The sequence below is a fragment of the Helianthus annuus genome, chromosome 3, assembly GCF_002127325.2.
Source record: "Helianthus annuus cultivar XRQ/B chromosome 3, HanXRQr2.0-SUNRISE, whole genome shotgun sequence".
In the NCBI taxonomy this organism is placed as follows: domain Eukaryota; kingdom Viridiplantae; phylum Streptophyta; class Magnoliopsida; order Asterales; family Asteraceae; genus Helianthus; species Helianthus annuus.
In genome coordinates this window covers 122,472,069-122,497,541 of record NC_035435.2, presented here as the reverse complement: position 1 = coordinate 122,497,541, position 25,473 = coordinate 122,472,069, and the positions used below count along the sequence as shown (strand labels likewise).

Genomic DNA, 25,473 nt, shown 5'->3' with positions numbered 1-25,473 from the left:
TTTTAGATTTTTTAACCTTCAAATGTAACCTTTAATTTATATATTTTTTGAAAATATGCATCGCCAAAGTAACATTTTCTTCCCCATAGAATATTTTTTGTAACAACTTTAAAAAATAACATGAAAAAAAGCTATTTGTTTATTCAAACCTCAAACGTGTACTGGTGGGGGAATCTAGCCCTAAATAAATGCCCATTTGTATTTTACATTGGTTGGTGTATTGAGAAATCCACACCTTAATTAAAAAGTTTTTTTTTTTTTTTTGTTTTATCAAATCAAAACCCTTATAAACAAAAGCCATAATAGTTTTTTTTTCAACAAAATATCTTGTAGAAATGTTAAAAGCCTAAAAATTTCTTATCTCATTGTTAAAACCACATAAAACCCTTTCTTTGTAGCACCTTTAAAACAATAACAAATAAAAAATGATACCAACGCACTTTAGTTTTACAATAATCTAAAAAAGTGTAACAATACACTTTTTTTTCTGTAACGGACATTATTTTATGTAACACGAAAAAATGTAACATGCATTTTTTTCTTCGATTGTTACATTTCTAACACCCGGTTACATAGTGTTACATAAAAAATGCCTAGATCTTGAAGCTAACACCCGGTTACATAGTGTTACATAAAAAATGCCTAGATCTTGGAGTTTTGTAACTAAGACGCAAAGAATTGTTACATCAAAAATAAACTTCATTAACAATAATCCAACATAAGTAATGTATCTAGAAATGTTACAAAATGTATATAAAAATATATCTTCATTAACAAAAATCCAACAACAACAGATTTTTTAGATTCAATCATCATAACAATAAACAAGAAAAGTAACTTAGATTTTAATCCAATATATAAGAACTTAAATCAAATCGTTTCCATTTATTCAGATCTGAAAATAAATTTTACACAAAAAATTGTTAAAATCAGTAATAAAAAACAACATAAAAAATGAAGATCTACAAAACACAAAAAATTGCAAATTTGAAAAAAAAAAAAAAACTGAACAAACATACTTATGGATATGGAGGATCTTTTAGACCTGGAACATCATGTTCAACATCGAAAATCTCTTGGATCATCTTCAACATCGAACCGCCATCTGAAACATCATCTTCAACATCGAACACCTTCAAGCGGATCTGGAGCATCTTTTGGATCTGGTAGCATCTTTCCAGAGCATCTTTTGGATGTGGATCATCTTTTGGATTCAGAGCATCTTTTTGGGTCTGGAGCATCTTTCCCACTCACAAAAAATCAGAGCACTTTTGGATCTGGATGATCTTTTAGAAGATGAATGTTTTTAAAGAGAGAGAGATGGAAATGTATATAAAGAGAGAGAAAGCACAGACCTATGCTTGCCTTTAATGTAACCAGACGGATAAGTAGATAGATCTTGAACTCTTCCTCGAAGCTGGGATGAAGACGAGAGAAAGAAGGGTTTTGTGTGGTTTGTAAACAATGTGAAAATTGGGAAGAGTCTTTTTGTGGTTTTGATATTTTGTATCCAGGTTTATGATGAAAGTAGTACTGGCGTATGGACTTTGGATGTCACCAGTACATGCACATGGAGTTACAATTATCCCAATTCCCAAGGCATCAAATTTCACATTCATACCAAAAATACCCTTGCATGTACTTTGACTTATTATTATATTAAAAGCAACATCAACTGTACATACAAGATGATCACAACCATTGATCATATTAATTAATGGTGGAGATGGGGTTTCCTAGGTTTTCTCAACTGGAGTGGGTTTTCGATTTATCATTGCGCTATATATATATATATATATATATATATATATATATATATATATAGGGTATGGATAGTGTACATTAATTCAGAAGTGTGAGAAGTGTATTATAACACTATATATAACACTATATAACACCATATAAACACCGTATAACACTATGTAACACCATATAACACCGTGTAACACTATGTAACACTATATAACAATATATAACACTATATATCTATCATAGACATGTTATCAGACAAAATATAGTGTTATGTTTGTTATATAGTGTTACATAGTGTTATACGGTGTTTATATAGTGTTATAATACACTTCTCACACTTCTGAATTAATGTACAGGATTCTCTACCTGTATATATATATATATATATATATATATATATATATATATATATAGAGAGAGAGAGAGAGAGAGAGGCCGATTATCATACAAATAACCTAATCGTACATTATGTACGCGTCGTCCACAACCGTCGGATCATCTTTCTTAAACAGCGCGTTTTTTCTATTAAATTTATCAACATAGGATTAATAAAAAAGAAACCGCCAAGGTTAAAATCGTCAAATTTAAGATCAAAACACCTGATAAACGGCGAACAAAACCTCAAAAATCATAACGTAAGATCCTAAATCAAAACCAAAAACGAAATTATAACAATTAACCAAAAATCGATCGATTCTTATTCACCAAATCGATCGATTCCTATTCACCAAACTCTTCTGAGAAAATGAACTTCTGATGAATTTAGAAATTCTGTATGCACTGACTATCGAAGAAGATGATGCAGGTTGTCAAATCATGTGCGAAAACGTCGACAATGCAAATGCGAATTCGGTATAAAAAGAATTCTTTGACATTTCATATAGTTTGCGAATTCATGGGATACATATGCGATATCAGTAAAAAGTTAAGAATTCTTTGAGATTTCATATAGTTTGCGAATTCATGATAATACACATGCGATTTCAAAACCTTTCAAAAAAACTCTTCATATAGTGTGCGATTTCAGATAATTTACACATGCGATATCATAAAAAAGGATATTTAAATGTTTGTTTCTTACAGTTTGCGAATTTCTTTCGAATCAAGTGCGATTTCGAATAAGGAATACTGCAAAAAAAAACTTTAAAAAATACTTTGTAACAAAAATGCAAAAAAAAAAAAAAAAAAAAAAACTACCAATCTTAAAAACTAGAAATGATATTATTTTATATAAAAAAACTTAATTTATTAACGATGTGACTATAATTTGACATGTAATGATGAATTTTACAATAAATACTACTGAACTTACCACCCTACCTATATAATAAATTTACTATATTAATATAAAAAACCTTGATAACTACCTTCCATATTAAGACATAGAAGACCAAATAAAACACACACAAAAACACAGACAAAACAAAAATGGCATCTGAAGATATGGAAAAAATCAAAAACATTGCAATCAAGGAGCTATTGTCAACTCGCACGTTGACAGAAATAAGCACTGATGTCACCTCTTCTCATCTGGTTCTTGATGTGCAGGGCAAAATCCTTGAACAAATCAAGAACAATCAAGCAGTATGGGAAAAGCTACTTCAAGAACCACCAACAAGCTTCAGAGACAAAGCTTTGGATCACATAAAAGAGCAATCTCGAGCTGATGACTTAGCCTTCTCTTTCCTGACAGATGCTCTAAACACTGTCAAGGAGAAGATGGAGTTCAGCTCTACTGAACGTGATAAAATCTTTGCTTCAAGTAACTAAATTTCTGTTTAATCGTTTTATGGTTGTAGCTGTGTTTGACAATAACAACTATTTTGTATTTTCGATATATGTTTTGAACAAATCTTATGCTTTATTATAATTTAAAATCGCATGAATGAATTAGATATCTTTGAACAAAACTTATGCTTTATTATAATTCAAAATCGCATGTATAAAAAAAGAAATCGCGTGTGAAAAATGATATAAACTAAATATAAACTGATGCATATAAAATAGCAAGTTTATAATACTAAAATCGCATGTGAAAAATGATATACATAAATGAATATAAAATCGCATGTGTTTCGTATAAATTCGCATTTACATTTAAAAAAACATTACTCATCCTCGTCATCTTCATCTCCAGACACCTCTTCCCACTGATCTTCTTCTTCAGATCCATCATCACTACTGTAATCTTCAAAGTCATCTTCCTCTTCGTCGTCTTCACCCTCATTGTCTTTGTCTCTCAAACCATCTTCAATCTGGACACCCTTCATCTTCTTTTTTCCCTGTTTACCTTGTTGTTTGGCTTTAAGCTCGCCGCAAGTCCGAATGTCATGACCTTTTTCATTGCATACGCTACATGTCCTTGACCTTTTCCCTTTGCGGCTGATCATTTGTTCCTTCTTGGATTTAATCCTTCTATGCGAGCCGCGGCCTTTGTTTCTTATACCAGCCGGCACACGAACAGTAGGGGGAGAATTAGTTACTGGTTGTTGATAACCAATCAACTTTGAAAATCGGTCAAATTTTGGATCAAGTTGCCTGGTTATGCGACTCTGATCAACTCTCTCTTTAAGCTGCATCATTTGATCCCTCACTAACACAAGTTGATCAAGGTCGGAAATCAAATTACTAACCAAATACTCCCCTGTATGGATGATTTCACGAGCAATCCGTTTAGCCTTGTGTTGCACATCCTTACCACCAATATTTAGATTATACTTCACATTTAACTCATTGGGCACCACATCCTTCATCCATCTCTTCGTAACATATTTGTTTGGAATTTCTTTAACACCAAACATCTTGAAAAGAAAATAGATGTGTTTACATAGCAGCCCATACTGCTCAAAACGCAAACAACTACATTGTGCAGTTACATCATTTTCAAGATTCTTGAACCACACCTAGCAAATAACCAAAAAAAATAAAAAATAATAAGCTTTAAAATCGCAAGTATAAACATAACAATTTCGCATGTCTAAACAATCATGTAAGTGAGTAAAATTAATATCGCATGTGGAACATAACAATTTCGCATTTCTAAAAAATAATGTAAAATAAATAAACTAAAATCGCATATGTAATGTAACAAATTCGCATATCTAAAAAAACATGTAAAATACCTCCAATAAACCATCTCCATGTGCTTTAAAGTCCTTCAACAATATTCTGATACGTGGACCTTCAACTTTGGTGTCCATCGGTAAACATTCGGAAATTGTTCCATGTATCTCTAATTGCTGATCAAAAAATATAGACCTGGTGTAGATCTTAGCAACATCTTTTTCCAATGTAGTTTGACTCCAATCAGCTGGCTCAGTATATCTTGAAATATGATCATTTTTTCTATGATTGAACCTTTGAACATCCATTGCCCCATCAAAATGATTCATAAACTCTATGAGTGTGAGTTGTGAATTAGCAACCTGACAAAAAAAAAAAAAAATGGTTCTCACTCTCTGATCTTGAAGTTGTTCTCATAAGACCTGACATTGGCTCATGCCGGTAAAAAGCCAGAATCCACATGGATCTCATCCCAAACATATCATCAATCCATTTGTTTTCAGTAAGACCAAACTCAATCATCACCAACTTCCACTGTCTCTCGAATTCTTCGGGCTCAATCGAATCAGTCCAAACAATGTCGCACATCCTCCTTTTAAACTCATCATTATTGCACAACTCGTGTCCAACCTTTAACAATAAATGCATTTTATATCAGTCTATTACAAAAAACTATAATAATAAAAAATAACACCAACAAAAACACAAAAATATTGCATGCTCTACCTTATCTGCCACTTTTTTCATTGTGCCACATACACAATCTGTGTCTGCTAATAGGGAAAGCCTCCTCAATAGCCTGTTTCATAGCAGGGTCTTGATTCGTCACTACAACATTAGGCTGCCGACCAAATGACTTTAAAAATGAATTTAGAAGCCATTTATATGATTCAATACTCTCTGATGCCAACAACCCAGCCGAGAGTGTTACATTCCGACAGTGGTTGTCAATGCCTGTGAACGGAACAAACACCATCTTGTACCTGAACAACAAATGCGAAATCACGTTTATTATATGCGAATTAATAAAAATCAAATGCGAAACCAGGGGAAAAAGGCATGCGATATATTCAACACCACTCTGTTGTCTACAAATGCGATATTGAACACTCATTAGCAAAAAAACATGCGAAAAATCAGTAACAAAACATTTTTGTCTTTGAAACAGTTACCTGTTTGTCTTGAAGGTTGCATCGAACGATATCACATCGCCAAATTCCATATAGTTAAGCTTGCATAAACCATCAGCCCAGAACAAACCAGTTAACCGTTTGCCATCATCAACAGAGTATTCAAACGAATAATCAGCTAAATATTTTTTTTATCAGTCATCCTATTTATGACCATGTCAGCGTCATACTCTCCTATATAGCTGTTTATTCGCTTCCTAAAATTTTTGCAATCATCAACCGTGGCACCAACATTCTCGAAACCACCATAACGTTTCCTCATTATATGGAAAGCTTTGACAGGACCAAGGTTTAAAGTGCCTAGTTCCCATACCATCTCCTCCTGTACATCTGACAATTGTCTGTAAGCTGGGAGGATGTGAATGTCATTTTGACAAACAAACTTATGATTATGACCATCAACAAATCTCTTTACTGTATATAATCTACCATCCACAGTGCAAATCATAAGTTGAGCTTTGCATCCGGTCCTAATAGTCCCCCTGTTCCTTGTTTTGAATTGCTTTTTTGACTTCGAATAATCATCAATACACACAGGCTTATGTCCCTCTTTGGAACAAACAAAATACTTAGTTTTGATTATACCACCACTGTATACTTCACCACCTTTCCGAATAGAAAAACCAGCTAACTTAGCATATGATTGATAAAACGCATATGCTTGTTCAATGGAGATAAATTGCATTCCAACAAGAGGTGTAGCTGATGCCTGAACCTCCGGAGTGTAAACCCTTTCATCTACATGAATCAAAATAAAAAACATAAAACGTCATATAAACCACATGCGAATCGTCTGATCAAAACATGCGAAACGATGATATTGATTAATCTGAATTACATATGCGATTTATTACATAGTAACGTGCGAAAATTGCAAAAAAAAAAAATCAAATGCGAATTGTACATGTAATAACATGCGAAGTTATACATGTTGCTTCTCAAAAAATACAAAAGTGTAATCAAACATTCAAACTACAAAAACATCTACAACAATGCTACGATTAAACAAAAAACAATTATACGAACAATTTAGATATCTGAATTAACATAATTACCAATAGAAAACTTGTTTGCAGCACTTGAACTTGAAATTGGAATTGCAATTGGATTTGCACGTCGCGGATTTAAAACATCCTCAATCGAAACTCTCTGATAAGCAGATAATTGAGCATGATCACCGATCGGTCGATTTTCTTCAAAATCATCTTCTGTACGTCCAGTGCTACTCTGTGGATCCATCGAAATAGACAAATTGAATGAAACCCTATCACGTACGAACGAAAACTGCAAATTGTGAATTATGGAAAATTTGAAACTGATTGAATAATAATTACCGGGATATCAGTGTAACGAACTTCTCGCTGAATGAATGAAGAGACGAATTTGCCCTCTGATGGTTAGGTTAATTGTCTGATTTAACCTTCTTAAACCGAACTGAATCAGGACACGTGTACGGCTCACAATATAGCGTACATAATATAGGATAACCATATTTGTACCATACTCTTTACCTATATATATAAAATCTTTCTATACTAATAAACAAAAATCTCTTTTGGACACGTGTCATTCTCTGGTAATTTCTCATCAAATAATTTAATAATAATACTAATATTAAACATCAATTTAACTAAATCTATTTATCTCTTTTGTTTAATTGATTTCTTTTTTAACTCTAAAGTTTCAATCTTTGGCAATTTAAGTCTAAAGTTTCAATCTTTGTTATTTTAACCCCTTTGATTAATTTGATTTTCCACTTCTAATTCAAAACTTTTCATCTTTTGCAATTTAACCCCTTTAATTTTTTTACTTTCAACCCAAAACTTTTCATCTTTTACAATTTAATCTCAACACTTTTTTTTTACTTTCAACTTTAGTCTCTTATATACTTTTCATCTTTCATAAATTATCCGTTTAACGTGTTGTTCTAAATTTACGACTTAACACGCCGCAACGTGCGTGTAGGGTTCAACGTTTTTTCATCTATTTTTTTTCCTGTTTGACATGGCCATCGCAGCGTGAGAAACATGTGCATTTCATCTAACATGATATATAACTAATGAATTCCCCGCCGCATTACGGCAGGCGATAATACTAGTAATATTATATAACATAATACAATATAATATAATATATTATAAATTAAAAAAACTGAGAATTTAATCCTAATTGGTTGTCAGTTGGTGAGGTCCACCAATCTTCCTCCTCACACCCATCATCCTCCTAATTACCTTCCCCACAGCCGGTATGGTGTTTAACGCTAGTAACGCCGGCCACCATTGACACATGGCATGGGTGTTGGTCGGTTACGGACAATCTAAGATACAAAAACAAACAAAAATCATGCTATTAAACAGGCAACCAACATTGCTTTGACGCTCTTCACCAATGATTTTGATTATACCTAGGCCAATAATAATTCTCACTAAAGTCTAATTCATATCTTAATCATTTACTTGCTTTCTAATATCTTATATGATACGTATTCTTTGTTATTTCAAAAACCTTGAAGGTGTGATGATGTGGTTACATTACCCCCGTAACAAGACTTGAACTCGGAACCCATAAACGAGCCCAGACTGTGCACAAGTGGTTCAAAGGGAAAGGTTGTGACACAAGGCAGGGCGCAGCTCAAGCCTCAACACAAGGATCAGGACGTGGCACAGGTGCATAGGTAGCACCATCATGAAGTAACACGTTGGTAACATCACAAGCGAAAGTAGCAAAGGGTTAAGCAAAGAAACACGACATGTGGTAAACCGTGACACAAGGCTTCGGTACAAGCCCAAGCATGGTCATGGCAATGCAAGCCCAAGTTGATGCAAACCTAAGCCTCGTCTCAACTCTCAAGGAGAATCAATATGAAGATAACAACCGCGAGTTCCACACTTAGAAATATCCATGAAGAAGCAAACGGCAAAGCAAGTTAGACAAGTGAGAATTATAACGAAAACCATTTTAACGATAAAAGTTAAATGTTATTATCATTTTTAAGTTAAATATTATTTTAATTATTCATAACTTCTGTCAAACTGTTTGTTTTTTTTTCTTGATAACTTTAAATCATTTCAGTAATAACTTTTTTTAACAGTCTACAACAATATGACCAAATTTTGTGCAGATCTGGTAGGTAGCAGTATTATTCCTCACTTTCTTTAGTACAAATTTATGTTTTCGAATTTCAGTGTTTGGATGCAAATCATACTAGGCAACAACTCACAAGTTTCTTCGTCTTAGTAATTGAATTTCGGTTCGTAGCTAGCTCTAGCAAGATGGGCGCTAAACGAGTCCAATATGGCGTATTGGCATTCATACAAGTTGACACATAACCATGTGATTTTTGGCTTTTTTCGAAGACGTAGATAGAGTTCTCCATTCAGTTTCGCTAGAAACGAAACTTGTAATATTTGTCATTTGAAAACCAGTTGCCTGAGGCAGGAGTACCTTCCATGTCGTCTTCTTCAACAAAGTGATTTAGGATAGTCGTTTGCGATAAAAATAAAATTTGGATGACTCGTGACCCGTTTGACCAATATCCCGTTTAACCTGTTAGAGGTAAAACATAACCCAATTTGACCCATTATGTTGAAATTGGCACCTCTACTCAAGTCTGAATATCTGCTATATACCCTGATCCCCACCTAAAGTTATGGAACCCGAGATCTACGACCAGCTTCAAGGTGACAAAATCTAACAATAACGTCATGATTCATGGAGGTCAAACTGAAAATTCAAAACTCTACAATTGACTCAAGTCAAACCTAGGTTTGTGAAAAATGCTTCATGATTCTGACAGATGATCAATGGAGTAGTGAAACACTATTTTTTTTTTCTCAGATATTGTGTATCCAACGTGTACGCGATTGAAATGTGACTACTCAATTCAACTATAGTGCTTATTGAGGATTATCTTCTGCAAAACCAGAAATAAAGAAATTCGGTTTAATAAAAAGGAACAAACTTATGATAATAAATCCTATATGTACGAAGAAACTCACGTATAGATGCAGGATCTACATGTACATAGAAACTTGCAGCAACAATCATATAACAAAACAAGAGCATTAATCCTTTGAAGTAATTTGATGTTCCCTCCTGAAAGTTTAGTAGGACTTTTTGGTCAAAACTTTAGTCAGTTTGTTAGAATAGATTTATCCAAGGACAGTCAAACAGTTTCCTTCAAACCATGTAGGTCAAACTTTGCAGTTTTCATGGGATGAAAGAAAAAAACTTAATGATAAAAAAATGGGAATGAAATGGTGATTGACAAGTCAAACCTGCAATATGAAGGCTACTACGAGAACTGTCATAAAAAGAGTGGCCGTCTCAAAAGGTTCAAAATCGAGGTCCAATGGGCGTTCAATCATCCACCCAACAACCACACAAATCGGCATCTATAAACGAATACAATAACAATGGTGATGAACATTTTTTTTGTCATTGTACTTAACACTTGTCATAGTTTCAAGCATACAAAAAACACAAATTTAATTGGCAAGAAGTAGCTAAAATACAATCATTAGACGTAGATTTGTATCATTAATACAGACATAAAAAAAGATACTTTATTAATGGCAAGAAACAGCAAAGCTGAAGAAAAAGTTAACCACAATGGCTGTCTGGCTGTGTTATCCAACTATAACACAGTAAATATACTAAAATGCCGATAATTTACCAAGAAAGTTTGTCACCTTACAAGCCCATGTCACTTACATCTCACTTGACTTTTCTTTATTAAATATATGCTTCTTAAAAGGGTGTAATTCAAAAGAAACAGATGTTGGATACCAATCTACCATACATGAAGAAAATTAGAGAGACATATACAGATTTGGAAGAAAATCCCCTTGATCTTTTCATATTTTAATTATAAGCAAATACATTACCACAAACATGGATATTTGTGTTGAAGATCCAATCGCCACTCCTAAAGAAATGTCCTGCAAATATAATCATTAAAAGATAATGTGATATACATCAGGCTCAGTTTCTAAAATGGATTAATTGGGTTATATTTTTACCCGCACCCGAACCCGAAGACCCGCCATGATCCCACCCATCTGCAGCAAATTAGAGCCATGTTTTTATTTTTAGTTTATTTCCAATTTACACAACTTAATTCCCACGTTTCCTTCTTTTTATTTTCTGCATTTTAATTCAAAGTTTGAGGTAGTGGTCAAAGTCAGTTTGCATGTTTTAGGTAGTGGGTAGGTAGTTAATTTCTTTAGGTAACCATATTTTTGTTTTATATTAATTAGGATCAATGAATGTAAAACGGAGGTTAGTGTGTTTTGAGTATGAGATTTTTCTCTTTGGTTGGTTTATCTCAATGGATTTTGAGTTAAATTGATTGGGTCTATGCTAGCTCAATTGTGGCATATTGAGTGGTGTTCTTAGACCCGAATTTATAACCGGAGTGGTGATTTCTGTATCTTCGGGAGTGATTCGCAGCCCTACTGTTGGTTTTGGTGGTGTATCTGTATCCAAAACGAACCGTAGATCTATCTTTTATTTGACCGTTTTATTTGAACCGGTGATTCGGGGTCTTACTCCTATCATAATGGGCCTTGCATCTTTATACTTGTCACTGTAAAAATCCATGATGCATGTCATGAAATCCTTTTTTTTATAGAACACCTAACAGCTTTTAAGTTCCACTTGTGTATAGAAAGTAGTCTTAGGAATAAACAACAAGCAAAACAAAAACACGTACAAGTTTGTCTTTCACTGCAAACATGATAGCACTTGCGTGTTCTGCTGCATTTCCGACAATGGGAAGCAGAATAACACTAATGAATGCTACCGGGACATCCATTGCAACAGATGCACCCTGAAACATGGAATCATTATATAGTAAAAAGGCTCCACTGTGTAAGCGATACTTACAATTGAATGTCAATGATCAGAATCAAACTAACAAGATTTTAATTTAACCACCTCTATTGCATTGACCAAATAATCCGAGAGAATTGAAATGAATAGAGTCAAAACGCCAAGCCATATAATCGATTCCCACTTTGTAATATCAGCAGATTCTTCGTTATCCGAACTTGCAGTTGGAGAATCCTGATGTTTTTGAACAATTAACAGAAAAATATAAACATATTGCACAATCCTATCTTTATCAAGGTGATTATAAACCTCTTTAAGCGATGCATAGTCTTGCTTCTGGTTTGTCAGCAGAAAAAAAATATAGACGACATATGCTACAAGCATTATACAGCTACAAAATCTTGAAAGGGCTAATACTGACGTCCCAATTTGCAACTCGGTGTTTGTGACACGAAGAACAGTTGGGAAAATCAGCGCCATGACCGCCATCAAGAGCAATCCTACACTCATCCCCACATTTGACTGACAACAAAGCTTAGCTCAATCAATTTCAATGTTCAATTAATCACACACAATGCATTCATAAGAAACCCATTCGTAAGTTAATGGGTCAAAAGTACCACCTCTAGAATTGAGCTATGGCAATTAACTAACCTTGTTAAACATTTGTTCCTTGTTAAGATGAGTGATGCCTCCACCAAAAAGTGCGCATCCGAGAACGAGCAGCATGTTGGACAAAATCGAGCCTAGCAATGACTGCTGCACAAGGCGTAACATGCCTTGCTTCATCGCAAACAGTGAGATTATCAACTCTGTTGCGTTGCCAAAAGTGGCGTTGAGAAGACCTCCCACTGCAATTCCAAATTTTTTTAATTCACACAATATGAAAGACTAATCTATTTTATCTATCACCTCCTTGTTCAGTTGAAAATTATATATAATATAATTAAACGAATACTATGCAGTTGAGACCAAGAAAATGTATATAAGTGGAAAGTAGAAACAAACAGACCATTAAAATTTGAAAAAAAAAAAAAAACAAACCTGTAGGTACGGTGTAGTAAACTAGTTGCCTGCACAGTAGAGAAGTCAATGATATATTCAACTATATAAATGATGTCGCGCAAAGTTATTGAAGAGCATAATTTACAGATGATTACTCTGTGGCCCAACCCAAACGCTCTGCCAAAGGTATGATGCCCAATAAGCTCAACATGAAGACCCAACCCTGATATCATATCATATAAAAACAAATCAAAACAACGCTGCAAAAATGACAAATCATGCTAAATGGTGACAATACATGTATAAGATAACTCACTTGACGATGGGTCAATTGATCAACCAGCATTGCTAATGGGCCACAAGGTAAGAGTAAATTTATTTTATCAGAAAAGAAAGCGGTCTTTATACTGGCTTTCATTATGCTCCATGCAGAGTTGGTGCCAAAAAGTTCCGGTCCGCCTTTTAGGGAAGGCAAGTTTCTGGTGGTTGCGACGGGTATAGCTCGACTATCATCTTGTAACTCAATCATTGACTTTACACTTGATGATTTCATCTGTAACCATTCTTGATTCAGAAACTAGAAACCGCAGTTACATTGGAATACATTATTATTTAGGTTTATTAGTATGAGCGCATGGGGCCGGTTTATCTCTATATATTATAATACTTTCTTATCTCTATATAGTATATGGTATCAGAGCACCCTAGGCTCTCTACCTTCTTCGCCGCGCCACACACAAATAACCAAACCCTAGTTGCCACCGCTTAAAAAAAACACAACATCAATTTAATGTAGATATCTTACTAGGGGGGGATTGAACCCTAACATCCGCAGATTGTTGTTGTAACCCATTTTTTACTTTACTGGTGAGACAGAACTCTCGTTCAAAACGTGTAACCAATTGCTCCAGCTATAATAAAACAAATGAAGATCAATCAATACAGAAAACGCACATCAGATTACTAGAAGAAACTATCGACGAATAGAAATTATCATACAGGTAATGTTCTTCATATAGATGATAAGATAGTAAAATTGAACGAAACGAGAATGGATCTGTTCTTACAGAAACCCTTTTTTGTGTTTGCATGATGTAATGCGAGATTCATGCAACGAGTGGGTGTATTATCGATTTTGAATTTTATTTTGACTTCATTGCAAAAACTATCGTTTGGTTTACCACAAAAAAAAATCCTAATTAGTTCGTGCTTTTTTTAACGTCAAGGAACAGGAACGACGTGTTAACCACCGTGACACCGGACGCTGTGGCCAAGATCGACTACTCGACCGCCGCCAGCCCCTTGGCTCTCCCAGATGCGTGGAAACCCGACATCCACCCGCCCAAAGGCACGACAATGAAATAATCGGTAAAACCTCGCGTTCCATCCAAGACGAACTGGTGCCACCCGTATTCGTACTTCACTAGGATGCCGCAAAAAATAATGGGGAGACTGGGAGTCGAACCTGAGTCACAAGGAACACCAAGTCTTCCCCCAACCACTCCACCACTGCCTCATTGGCATTAGTTTGTGCTTTTAACTATCTTATTTCATTATTAGTAATTTAGATTGGTAAATGAGTGGAGGCTAGGCGGGATCGGCTCTTTAAAAGCTCGAATCCATTTCAGGTTAAATAAGTTCGAGCCTAAATTGATTGAATGTCATTTAATAAACGAGCGTGAGCATGAGCTTTATATACTAGTCTTGACTAAGCTAGCGAGCTTAAATTAAATGACTATCTTGTGACAGTCTAAGAGCCATGTGTAAAAAATTCCCACACAATAAGAACCATGTCCGTGAATTGATGATAGACTATGTTTCCAACATAGCATAAGCAACATGGTAAATAGACAAATAGTTTTTTTAACGACAAATAGACCATTTTTAGGATCAATACCAAGTTATCAACATGTTAAATAGACAAATAGTATTTTGAAATTGCCTAATTACTAAGTTTCTTGTAATAACCAATTTGATAGTTTTGACTTGTTTGTTAAGTGTGCCTATCTCTATGTGATGCTAAATTCTAATTAGATATGTGGTACCTAATGGTTACTTGCAAGTGAACACATGCTCCTTTGTTTACTAGAATTTCAAAATTTTCCTTTAGCGTGGGGAAAGTGAAATACCGACACAAGTGTGTAGACATCAATCATGATAGACGAAGATATCATTAGTAATTGAAACTGATGATATACGATCATTGTCTAACTCCCAACTCTGCCATATTTACATACACTTGGTTCTTTATATATTACAGCAATGGGCTCTGTGAGTATTCTTCACCGAATACTTAAGACACTTGAGCTCAGGACCGGACCTATAGTATAAGTAACCTAGGCTTGGGCCTAGGGCCTCCAATTAAAAGAAAATTTATATGCCAACTATTAATATTAGTGCAAATTTATTGTTTTAGATTTGTTCCATTTATTATACAAACAAACCACTCTGTGTTATAGTTGTGCTAGACGTACTCCATGAAAATTTAAAAAAAAAAAAAAAAATTGGACGTATTATCTGATATTCGGGTCATTCAATTCAATTGATATCTTCAGTCATCTATTGATTGTTGTCTTGTACCGAACTAGTAGTACCCATTGAACAAACCGACAGTAATTTGATCCTTAAACATTAAACTAGGATTTTGCCCGCCGCGCGTTGCGGCGGCGCGCAACGGGTGGAAACATATAGTAAGACAAAACACGATTCGTAAAACGCAGTGCGTAAAAGACAATTACAAAAAAAAGTGTAAGTCACAAAGGTAGACACAAAGTGTACAACACAATGCATAAGACATTTCGTAAAACACAATGCATTGGCATTTGTAAAAGTAGGAGTTGTAGTCTAAGGGTTACAATTGCAATTTTTTAAAAGTTGGGTGGGGGTAAAAATGGAGTAATAGTGCAAGGGGTAAAAAAGCAAAGTCTAAAAAAGCCAAAATTTAAAAGTATAGGGGTGGTAGTGGAAATGTGTAAAAGATGAGGGGGACGTTTAGGAACTAAATTTTGTCAATTTGTGAAACTTTGAAGATGCTAAAGTCAAAGGGCTAAAATTGCAACATCGTGAAAGTACGGGGACAGGGAGGCAAAGCCAGTGGGAAACCCACCGACTTTCTCCTTTAAGATTGTAGTAGTATTTTGCCCGCCACGCGTTGCGGCCGCGCGCGACGGGTGGAAACCTATAATAAGACAAAACATGATTCGTAGAACGCAGTGCGTAAAAGACAATTAAAAAAGATGTAAAACATAAAGGTAGACACAAAATTTAAAACGCAATGCCTAAGACATTTCGTAAAACACAATGAATTGGCATTTGCAAAAGTAGGAGTTGTAGTTTAGGGGGTTACAATTGCAATTTTTTAAACGTTGGGCATGTGTAAAAATGGAGTAATAGTCCAATGGGTAAAAAAGCAAAGTCTAAAAAAACAAAGTGTAAAAGTTTAGGGGTGGTGGCGGAAATGAATAAAAGATGAGGGGGTGTTGGTAGAAATGTAAAAGAAGATGGTTGGTGGCGTAACTATGTAAGAGCTAAGGGGTTGATGGTGAAAAACCAAAGTAGAGGGTTGGTACTGGTAAAGTTTGAAAGATGAGGTTGTGGTTTTAGAAATTCAAGTAGGAGGTTTAGAGGCTAAATTTGTTATTTTATAAAAGTTTAAAGACAAAGTAAAGGGCTAAAATAGCAAAATTATTAAAGTGAGGGGGCATGGAGCAAAGACAAAGTAAAGGGCTAAAATTGTAAAATTATTAAAGTGAGGGGGTCATGGAGCAAAGCCGGTGGGATTTCCCACCGACTTTGTCCTTTAAGTCTTTAGGGTAACTAGGATTACGACCCGCCGCAATGCGGCAGGGATTCTTTATTTGTAAGTAAGTCGATCTACGACCCACACGTTATGTTAAACCTGTCAAACGGGGTAAAAATAGACGATGTAAAAACGTTCACCCACACACGCACGTTGCGTCGTGTTAACTCGCAAAATTTAGAACGAAACGTAAAAACGTTAAGCCAAAGACACAGCTGTGATGTGTTAAGCCACAAAATTTAGAACCAAGCATAGAGCGAAAAATTTGCGAAAAATGGAAACTATAAATGACCAAAGTTGAAAGTAAAAAAAGTTATGAGGATAGATTGCAAAAGATAAAAAGTTTTGGGTTAAAAGTAAAAAAAAACAAATAGTTTTGGGTTAAAAGTAATTTATGAAATACTTTTGGGTGAAAAGTAAAAAAAAAAAACATTTTTTTTGAAACCCCCAAAGCCAACGTTACGACAACAATATGCATAACAATTTTTTCTTTGAAAACCCCCAAAGCACACCCCGCGTTGCGGCGGGGCGTAAAACGGTGTCAAATAGTACTAATGTCACACAACCGTCATCGACAACCAACACTGACTTGACCTATAATATGCGTATTGCGACGAACCTGTCAAACATGGAAAAATAGAGGTAAAAACGTTAAACCACACATGCACGTTGCGTCGTATTAACTCGAAAAATTTAGAACTATACGTAAAATGAAAATTTGTGAAAGATGAAAAGTATAAGTGACAAAAGTTGTGAAGTTAAATTGCAAATAATGAAAAGTTTTGTGTTAAAATTAAAAAAACAAATTATGTAGGGTTAAAATTGAAAAAGGTACAAACCTTTGGGTTAAATCTAAAAAATCAAGTTTTTTTTTTTGAAAAACTCATAAAACATAACTTACAACTAATAATGCACAAAAAGTTTGCAAACTTATATAGGTTTTAATTTCAAAGCAGATGCCAAACTGAACAAGTTGAACTGAACCAAATGCGCGATAACAATAGTGTAAAGAAACAACATATTCATAAGAAGGAACATACATAAAACCCCAAATTCAAGAATATATACTAATTCATGTGGTTTCAAACTGACACCAATTTACATGCTCGATTAAGTAAGAACCGATGAGAGCTATTCGTGTACGTTGAACCAACACAAGAAAGGTAGCAATAGCATGGTCAAGAATGTATCAAATAATAAACCAGGTAGTCTCGATTTAACTGCAACAGGCTCCTCCTTGAGCAGGAGCGCCATCTCGTCCTCCCGATGGCCCAGAATTGCCACCGTAACCGACTTTAATCCCATAAGACTGTCATAAAACAGACCCAAAAAGAAAAGAAAAAAAAAGAAAATAGTTGATGTTAACTGAGACAGCAAAAAAATAAATGTTCAACAAAAGATGATTAAAAATATATGGAAAAACACATGCCTCGTTTGATACGTCAAAAACTCCATCTTGAATCTTTTTATAGATTGTTCCAGCTGTGTTTATAAATGCCTGAAAGAAAACATGTAGATCAGAAAGGGATATTTTCAGAAACGATCAATTAGTTAAAAAAAAAGAATACGAAGCCACCTCCTCGACATTCTGTGCGGTTTTTGCAGAAGCTTCCATGAAAACTAGACCGTTTTCCTTAGCAAACTGTTCTCCTTCTTCAGTGCTAACAGCTCTTCTGTGTGCAAGATCACACTTGTTACCGATGAGCATTACGGTCATATTTGCATTTGCATGCTGCCTAGCATCCTCCAACCAGCTTGCAAGGTGATTAAAAGTTTCCCTCCTATACACAATACATAAACACCATGTTGGGCGCATATCCCGGTTATAATAAGCTTTCAGGATTGAGAATGACATCATTAGTTAATGGCGTAAAACTCATCGAATTAGTAAAGGAAAAAAACGAGTTTGACATCATACCTGGTGATGTCATAAACCAGAAGTGCACCAGCAGCACCTCTGTAGTAAGACCTTGTTATAGATCTAAACGACTCCTGGCCCGCCTGTTAAACCACAAGCAAAAAAGAGAAGGTCAAAGATGAATACAATTTTAATGAATAGTCAGAAGACTACATAACAGATGTGTATTTTATACGGAAAACAAAGATACATGACAAGTGTAATGTAACAATCAAATGTACAAGTAGAGAAGAAAGAAAGATAAAAATAAATGACAAACCGTGTCCCATATCTGCAGCTTTATTGGTTTGTTGTCGATGGTGATCATTCTGGCACCAAATTCAACACCAATGGTTAAATCATGAACCGGCTGAAAACGCTTGTCTGTGAACTGCAGAAGAAGGCATGATTTTCCAACTCCTGCATAGTAAAGATGGTTAACATTTTCTGTTTGATTGACGGCAGGGGAGGCTTAGATGGTGTGCGGGGAGGACTTCCGCACAGAGCCCGTGATTTCGAGGGCATATGTTTTATTAAAAATCTGATCTACACATGTCATTTTTTTAAAATAGTAAACCCATACCAATTTCAAGTAAGGCTCGTTTACAAATCATTTTTCTTATGGTCTAGACTTTAGAATTTAACCCACTAGGTTAATTGAGCCCATTACTAATTGAAAACGAAGTCTTAGATAATATAAATTGTGAAGAGTTGATCCACCAATTTGCTATGAAGAATGCAAGAAGGGCTGCATGAATCATTGGTTAGCTATTAGCTTATTACGGTATGTAACTCATTCGAATACTATAATTTTCTCATTTTTCGTAATTGCATACTACGATTTTTTCATTTTCGTAATTGCATTGTTTATCGTTAACGCATAAGGGCACATTTTTTGAGCTTGAACAGGGTACATGAGTTCTCAGAGACGCCACTGATTGACGGCAATACATATTAACTTATTATTGCAAGAAAAGTTATTTCATATTTGATACAAATGCTACAATCTCTGACTATCAATCAAAAGCAAACCAAACAATTCCAACGATTCAAACAATATTTCATTTACCAATCTAAAAATCACTAAACACGATCATAAGAATATTCACCAAATTATATATAAGAAAAAAGAATAACGATTAGACATAGCATAAAACAATTAATTACAACCACTAACATCATGGCAGATAAACATTAATCATATCACATTATACAAAACAAACGCAATAAACACAAAGCGAAATCATACGCATAGGGCAACGATAATAAACGACTGAAAGATACATTTGAACATAAGATTACCGGTATCACCGATGATGATGTACTTGAAAAGGTATGCGTAGGACATGATTATGCAGATCTTACAGAATTCACGACGAAACAAATCAAATCAAATCGATGAAATTGAAAATTAAGTGTTTGTTGCTAGTGTTTTTGTTATCAATGAACTCAACAGAGATCAGATATGATCATCGTCTGTCTGGAATGAAAAACTTTGAGATGCGAATAGAACGAAATTTTGGAATCGTGTTTGCTTAGCTGTCGTGGATGCAACCTTTACGGATTTTCACAAAGCCCAATACCTAAGGCCCAAATGTTCAACTCCTGAAGGCCTACTTAATTTCTCTTTAGACTTTTTAATAATAATAACAAATGTTTTTTTTAACGGCAAATTTCTTTATTCCTGTCGTCTGTAGTGGGACTTGAACCTAAAATCTCATCCTCCCAAGGTGTTTAAAGACATTGCCTAACAAAAATTTTAGTTACTTGGATTATAAAATTACATAATTTGTATATTCAGACTCATGTAATACACGTGTCTATAATCAAGTATCATGTATGATAGGAGCCGAACTTAACAAGTTTCGAGTTTTATATTTATCTTGATTCCGGCCTATGAGTAATATTATAAGCTCAATAGCTCATACTCAGATTCGTGTTTTTATCTAAGTATTTTCAATTTTATGTGTAATCAGTAATTGTTTCTTTATACATTTGTAACTTTAACTGTATATGTTACATATAATATAATCCTTTTGTTATCGTTGATTATATAATACTACTTATCTTACGATTGTGTATATTATTATTTATAAATATAAATATTAAATTATAATATTTGGAAAAGATCAAATAGGAAGTATAATCTAGCTAGGAAGGATGGGAAGTAATCTTAGCCATCCACGTGACAAATAAAAATACAAGTGGAAAGTGTATTTTAGTCCAATATAAAAATTAGTCTTATCTAAAAAAACCGAGAATATCAAGATCAGATCTGAAACAGTTTCATCTCCATGGCCACCTCTACACCACCACCACCACCACCACTCACCTCCGCCACCACTCTCACCTCCTCCTCGCCACCAGTACCACCAACACCATCTCGCCACTTTCACCCTCACCCGCAAGTTTGCGATTTTCAAATCTGAAACCCATTTCACTATCCACCTCCACCGCTCCACCGCCCACCACCACAACAACCAGTTTCCGAATCATCAGAATCGGAGTTCGCACTCGCTTCTAGAAGCTACCGACGTTCACATCAGATTCGATTTCACAAGCGTATTGCAGTAACAGCGTCGTCTTGTAGCGTGTTGCGTTTTACTCATTTTTTTTTGTCTATTTTGATACCCTGCTGTATGAAATCACCAGGAGGTGAAAGAAGGAATTTTTTGAATGTATTGATAGCAGGTTTGTGGTTTTTTATGAATTGAAGGGGGTGTTTGGCCTAGCTTTTTTAAGAAAGCTTATAGCTTTTTTTAACTTTTTTTACAAAATAAGCTTAACTTGATGTTTGGTTTAGCTTTTTAAGCTTATGCTTATTAGCTTATATAAGCTAATTTATAGAAGCTAAGTTGAAGATGGTTTTTTAGCTTATTTGAAGAAACTTCTTGGTGTAAGGGCTAATGATATAAAATAAGCTATAAGTTAATCCAAACACTTAAAAAAAACTTATCAAATGATAGAAAATAAGCTATAAGCTAGTTTAAAATATAAGCATAAGCAAAAAAGTAAAAGCTAGGACAAACACCCCCGAAATATAGCTATCGTTCCCAACAATACACTTCTCCTTTAATGCTTATTTTTTTCGTCTTTTTTCTAATATATAGTTTACTGATGAGCATAAAGATTATTATAGTGTTATACGGTGTTGTTAGACGTATAACCTTACGGTGCTGTTAGACGTATAACCTTACGCGTCAAACCCATCAAAACTACGTAGTTTTGATTAAAATCTTTAAAAAGTTAAAATAAATCTTTTATTTTTCAAATCCCTAAATAACAAACCAAAAAGAACGTGGTTCTGGTTTCTGGTTCATCCCCAAATCCAAATTCCCAGCCGGCCATGGATATCGATCTCGAAGAACAAAGCTTTTCGCTCGACGATTCAGGAAGAAAGGTACCATCAATCTCTCCACCTACCTCTGAACCTATCACGCTGGAGGTTAATCCATCAGGTATTTGCTGATAGATCAAGTATTCACTTAATTAATCTCTCTTTTTCGGCTCTTATCTGTGTTATTCATGTGCTGTATGTTGACCTTTTAGGTTCTTGCTAAATTCTTTTTTTGGGTTGAATCCTTGTTTGGCTGGTAAAAAAAAAAAATTAATCTCCCTGTTTTTTATTAAAAAGTTCCTTAGAATGGATTTAGTTACTGGTGATGATTTGCTAATCGATTATGTATTCTGCAATAAATCTCCATGTTTTGACTAAAATTACCTTAAATATCATGATCAGACATGTTTTTTAGAATGTTTTTTTTCCCAGGTTGTTCATCAATTTATCGGTTTCGACATTTTTGTACTTTTGTTGATGCAGAACATTCAGAAGCTAAGCTAATGGATTCAAGAGTTCAACCAGAGAAGGAAGCTTTAGAATCGAATTTGATTGATGATATTGATGCAAATGGGTATTTAGTTGTACATAGTGATTCAGATGTTGAAGTAGAGAATATAAAAGACTTCGACATGGATTTTGAGTTTGAGAAAGAAGTAAATGATGATGTGATCGGGCAGGTTTTTGATACTCTTGGTGACGCATATGATTTCTACAATCGCTATGCATTTGTACATGGGTTTGGAATACGTATTCGTTCGACTTTTAAGGATAAGACAACAAATGAACCTTATAGAAGGAAATATGTATGCAACAAAGAGGGGTTTAAAGATTTAAAGCGTGATAGTTCTAAAGGAGATGTCAAACGTCGTAGGGAATTAAGGACCGGATGTTAAGCATTTCTTAGGATTTCAAAAGGTAAAGATGGAAAATGGCTAGTAGATAAATTTAATGATTCACACAATCATGAACTAACTGTTACTCCGACCAAAGTTATGAAACACCGGTCTCATGGGAAGTTTCACCGCGCAGAAGCTTGCAAATCTCTAATGTCGGAACTTAGTCAATCCGGGTTGAAACCTAGTCAAATCAGGAAGGTCGTAAACACCATGAAAAGTCCATGTGAAAATGATGTCACATCAAAGCAATGTGCTGATATCTTAGCTGTTGAAAGGAAACAATACAAAGGCAAGGAGTTCTATGGGCTTATTAAGCATTTCCAAGATAAACTAATAGAAGATTGAAACCTCTATTTTGTTGTGGATTTATTTGAGGATGGATCTCCAAGAAATATTTTTTGGGCTGATGGGAGATCAAGAGATGCATATATAAAGTTTGGAGATGTTGTTATGTTTGATGTCACATACATGACCAACAAATTTAAGATGCCATTTGCTCCTTTTGTCGGGGTGAATCATCATCGCCAGTCAATACTTTTTGGTGGTGCGCTATTGGAGAATGAGAAGCAAGATACTTTTGAATTGTTATTTAAAAATTTCTTGAAGTGCATGTTTGATAAGTATCCCTTAGCGATGATTACAGATCAAGATAAAGCTATTTGTAATGCAATACAAAGTGTTTTTCCAAACACTCAACATCGTTATTGTTCATGGCATATTAAGAAACATGAGACCGAGCATCTTCGACCTCTAAAAGTTCATTATAGTTACTTTGAAGAGTTACATAAGCAGTGGGTAAAGAGCAATACAATTGAAGAATTTGAAAGTCGTTGGGAATTTTTATGTGCTAAATATAATTTTCAAAGCGGCAGTTGGATAACGGAGATGTATAACCAACGTAAATATTGGGCTAAAGCCTTCTTGAAAGATTGTTTCTTTGCTGGCATGACATCAAGCGGAAGAAGTGAGAGTATTCACTCTTTTTTTGATGGATATGTGTAAATTCCAAGACCATGTTGAATGAGTTCGTAGTACAGTATGATAAAGTTGTTGAGGCTCGAAGGGCTGCCGAAGAAGATGAAGACTTCAAGACCATGAACTCCAAGCCAGTTCTTTCTTCTGTTAATTTGATAGAGGCAAAAGCGAGTTCACGTTACACAAGAAAACTCTTTGATGTATTCAAAAAAGAATGGATTGAAGCTACCTTCAATTTAACTCATGAGACCATAAGCAAAACTTCTGAACAAATCATATATAAGGTTGGACAAGTGGATATAGATAAAATATATTGGAGAAATGTTAGCTTTCGTGTCTCAGATAAGATAGATGTCACATGTTCATGTGCAAAGTTTGAAACATATGGGATATTATGCAAGCATATCTTGTATGTCTTGAAGAAGAGACATGTTGAAACTCTACCTGATCATTATATTTTACCTAGGTGGACTCTAGATGCAAGGTATAAGGTGGATAATTGCACGATTGGCCTCGAAGACACACACAATGAGAATGAAGTAAGTGCGTTAACTTTATGGTATGTTCAATCAAATTTTAGAAAAGCGATCGAACAAGCAAGAGACTCCCCGGTTGAGATAAAGAAACTAAACATTATCCTTTTGAAGTTTTTAGAAGAGCAAAGTATTCGAACAAGGTCGAAACAATTAGAGACCGCTTCACAAGATTCTATGGCAGGAAGCTCTCAAGTGAACATGATACCTCAAATTTCTATTCGGGATCCACTAGTCCATACTAATACTAAAGGTCGACCTAAAAGTGCAACTAGAATCAAATCATCCCTTGAAGCACCAAAAAAGAGAGCTTGTTCTCACTGCAAGAAAGTGGGTCATTACATCAGCAGTTGTCCAAAAAAGAAGGTAAGATCTACATATTTATAAATAATTAATTGATGTTAGTATAATACTTATATTAATTTTTTTCAGATGGAAGAGTCGTTACTAGAAAGAGAAGGATGAAATGTGAATCGGCTTGAAGAATCAGCAAGTTTGCAAATTTGTTATGGTGGCACTTGTTTCAGTCTTGTAGAAAGTAAACTTATTTTTGTAGTTTTGCAATTTCTTTATTACAATAGTTTTGATATTATTGGGTCAAAATATGGTGAATTAAATGAAACGGGTCAAAATATGGTGAATTAAATGAAATGGGTCAATATATAGTGAATTAATATGAAACGGGTTAAAATATAGTGAACTAAAACAAAACGGGTCAAAATATAGTGAACTAAAACGAAATGGGTCAAAATATGGTGAACTAAAACGAAACGGGTCAAAATATGGTGAATTAAATGAAACGGGTGAATATATAGTGAATTAATAAGAAACGGGTCAAAATATAGTGAATGAAACGAAACGGGTCAAAATATAGTGAATGAAACGAAACGGGTCAAAATATAGTGAATTAAATGAAACGGGTCAAAATATAGTGAATTAAATGAAACGGGTCAAAATATGGTGAATTAAAATGAAACGCGTCAAAATATAGTTAAGTAATATGAAATTGGTCAAAATATGATTTTAACATGTTTGTTGTACAGATGTTTATGTCTAGAGATGATAATAATGTCAAAATTGAGTTGATGAATGTTACTGAAGCAACAAAATATGAATAGGAATAAACACTTTGTTTCGTGACATCACTAATGCTGTAACTGATTAAAAAGGCATGTAACATGATTATACATT

The 25,473-nt window shown here is 34.6% G+C and overlaps 4 protein-coding genes across 5 annotated transcripts; 2 read left to right on the top strand and 2 right to left on the bottom strand.

Moving 5' to 3' along the window:
• Positions 1-9,215: 9,215 nt before the first annotated feature.
• Positions 9,216-13,968, bottom strand: LOC110878542 (vacuolar cation/proton exchanger 3). Of its 2 annotated transcripts, XM_022126866.2 has the most exons (13): positions 13,842-13,968; positions 13,648-13,753; positions 13,159-13,395; positions 12,998-13,065; positions 12,882-12,910; positions 12,492-12,688; positions 12,147-12,359; positions 11,943-12,071; positions 11,719-11,835; positions 10,892-10,945; positions 10,283-10,399; positions 10,004-10,100; positions 9,219-9,918 (listed from the first exon to the last, which is right to left on the bottom strand). In XM_022126866.2, exons 2-13 carry the CDS (start codon positions 13,693-13,695, stop codon positions 9,902-9,904), a joined length of 1,323 nt encoding a protein of 440 aa, XP_021982558.1. In that variant the 5' UTR covers positions 13,696-13,753; positions 13,842-13,968; the 3' UTR covers positions 9,219-9,901. The 2 variants fall into 2 exon arrangements, with proteins under 2 accessions (XP_021982557.1, XP_021982558.1); XM_022126865.2 differs by having other exon boundaries at positions 9,216-9,918; positions 11,943-12,359.
• A 3,646-nt stretch (positions 13,969-17,614) lies between these two features.
• LOC110878541 (ras-related protein RABB1c) lies at positions 17,615-20,067 on the bottom strand. Its single transcript, XM_022126864.2, has 6 exons — positions 19,841-20,067; positions 18,819-18,958; positions 18,560-18,642; positions 18,218-18,422; positions 18,071-18,139; positions 17,615-17,950 (listed from the first exon to the last, which is right to left on the bottom strand). The coding sequence occupies exons 1-6, from the start codon at positions 19,884-19,886 to the stop codon at positions 17,858-17,860; spliced, it is 636 nt and encodes a 211-aa protein (XP_021982556.1). The 5' UTR covers positions 19,887-20,067; the 3' UTR covers positions 17,615-17,857.
• Positions 20,068-21,884: 1,817 nt separating this feature from the next.
• LOC110876275 (protein FAR1-RELATED SEQUENCE 8-like) lies at positions 21,885-22,771 on the top strand. Its single transcript, XM_022124453.1, has 2 exons — positions 21,885-21,996; positions 22,359-22,771. Exons 1-2 carry the CDS (start codon positions 21,885-21,887, stop codon positions 22,769-22,771), a joined length of 525 nt encoding a protein of 174 aa, XP_021980145.1.
• A 1,016-nt stretch (positions 22,772-23,787) lies between these two features.
• On the top strand, positions 23,788-24,874 carry LOC110876274 (protein FAR1-RELATED SEQUENCE 12-like). Its single transcript, XM_022124452.1, has 2 exons — positions 23,788-24,648; positions 24,715-24,874. Exons 1-2 carry the CDS (start codon positions 23,788-23,790, stop codon positions 24,745-24,747), a joined length of 894 nt encoding a protein of 297 aa, XP_021980144.1. The 3' UTR covers positions 24,748-24,874.
• The last annotated feature ends 599 nt before the right edge of the window (positions 24,875-25,473 follow it).

Excerpts from the sequence above, each read along its gene's own strand:
- LOC110878542 (XM_022126865.2), bottom strand. The coding sequence starts at position 13,695 with ATGGGTTACAACAACAATCTGCGGATGTTAGGGTTCAATCCCCCCCTA. Across the intron at positions 12,360-12,491 it reads AGGAACAAATGTTTAACAAG|TCAAATGTGGGGATGAGTGT; the intron begins GTTAGTTAATTG and ends CTTTGTTGTCAG. Across the intron at positions 10,101-10,282 it reads TAGTAGCCTTCATATTGCAG|GAGGGAACATCAAATTACTT; the intron begins GTTTGACTTGTC and ends CTAAACTTTCAG.
- LOC110876274 (XM_022124452.1), top strand. The coding sequence starts at position 23,788 with ATGTTGAATGAGTTCGTAGTACAGTATGATAAAGTTGTTGAGGCTCGA. Across the intron at positions 24,649-24,714 it reads GCAGTTGTCCAAAAAAGAAG|ATGGAAGAGTCGTTACTAGA; the intron begins GTAAGATCTACA and ends AATTTTTTTCAG.
- LOC110876275 (XM_022124453.1), top strand. The coding sequence starts at position 21,885 with ATGGATATCGATCTCGAAGAACAAAGCTTTTCGCTCGACGATTCAGGA. Across the intron at positions 21,997-22,358 it reads GCTGGAGGTTAATCCATCAG|AACATTCAGAAGCTAAGCTA; the intron begins GTATTTGCTGAT and ends TTGTTGATGCAG.
- LOC110878541 (XM_022126864.2), bottom strand. The coding sequence starts at position 19,886 with ATGTCCTACGCATACCTTTTCAAGTACATCATCATCGGTGATACCG. Across the intron at positions 18,643-18,818 it reads AGCTGCAGATATGGGACACG|GCGGGCCAGGAGTCGTTTAG; the intron begins GTTTGTCATTTA and ends GTGGTTTAACAG. Across the intron at positions 18,423-18,559 it reads CTGGTTTATGACATCACCAG|GAGGGAAACTTTTAATCACC; the intron begins GTATGATGTCAA and ends TATTGTGTATAG.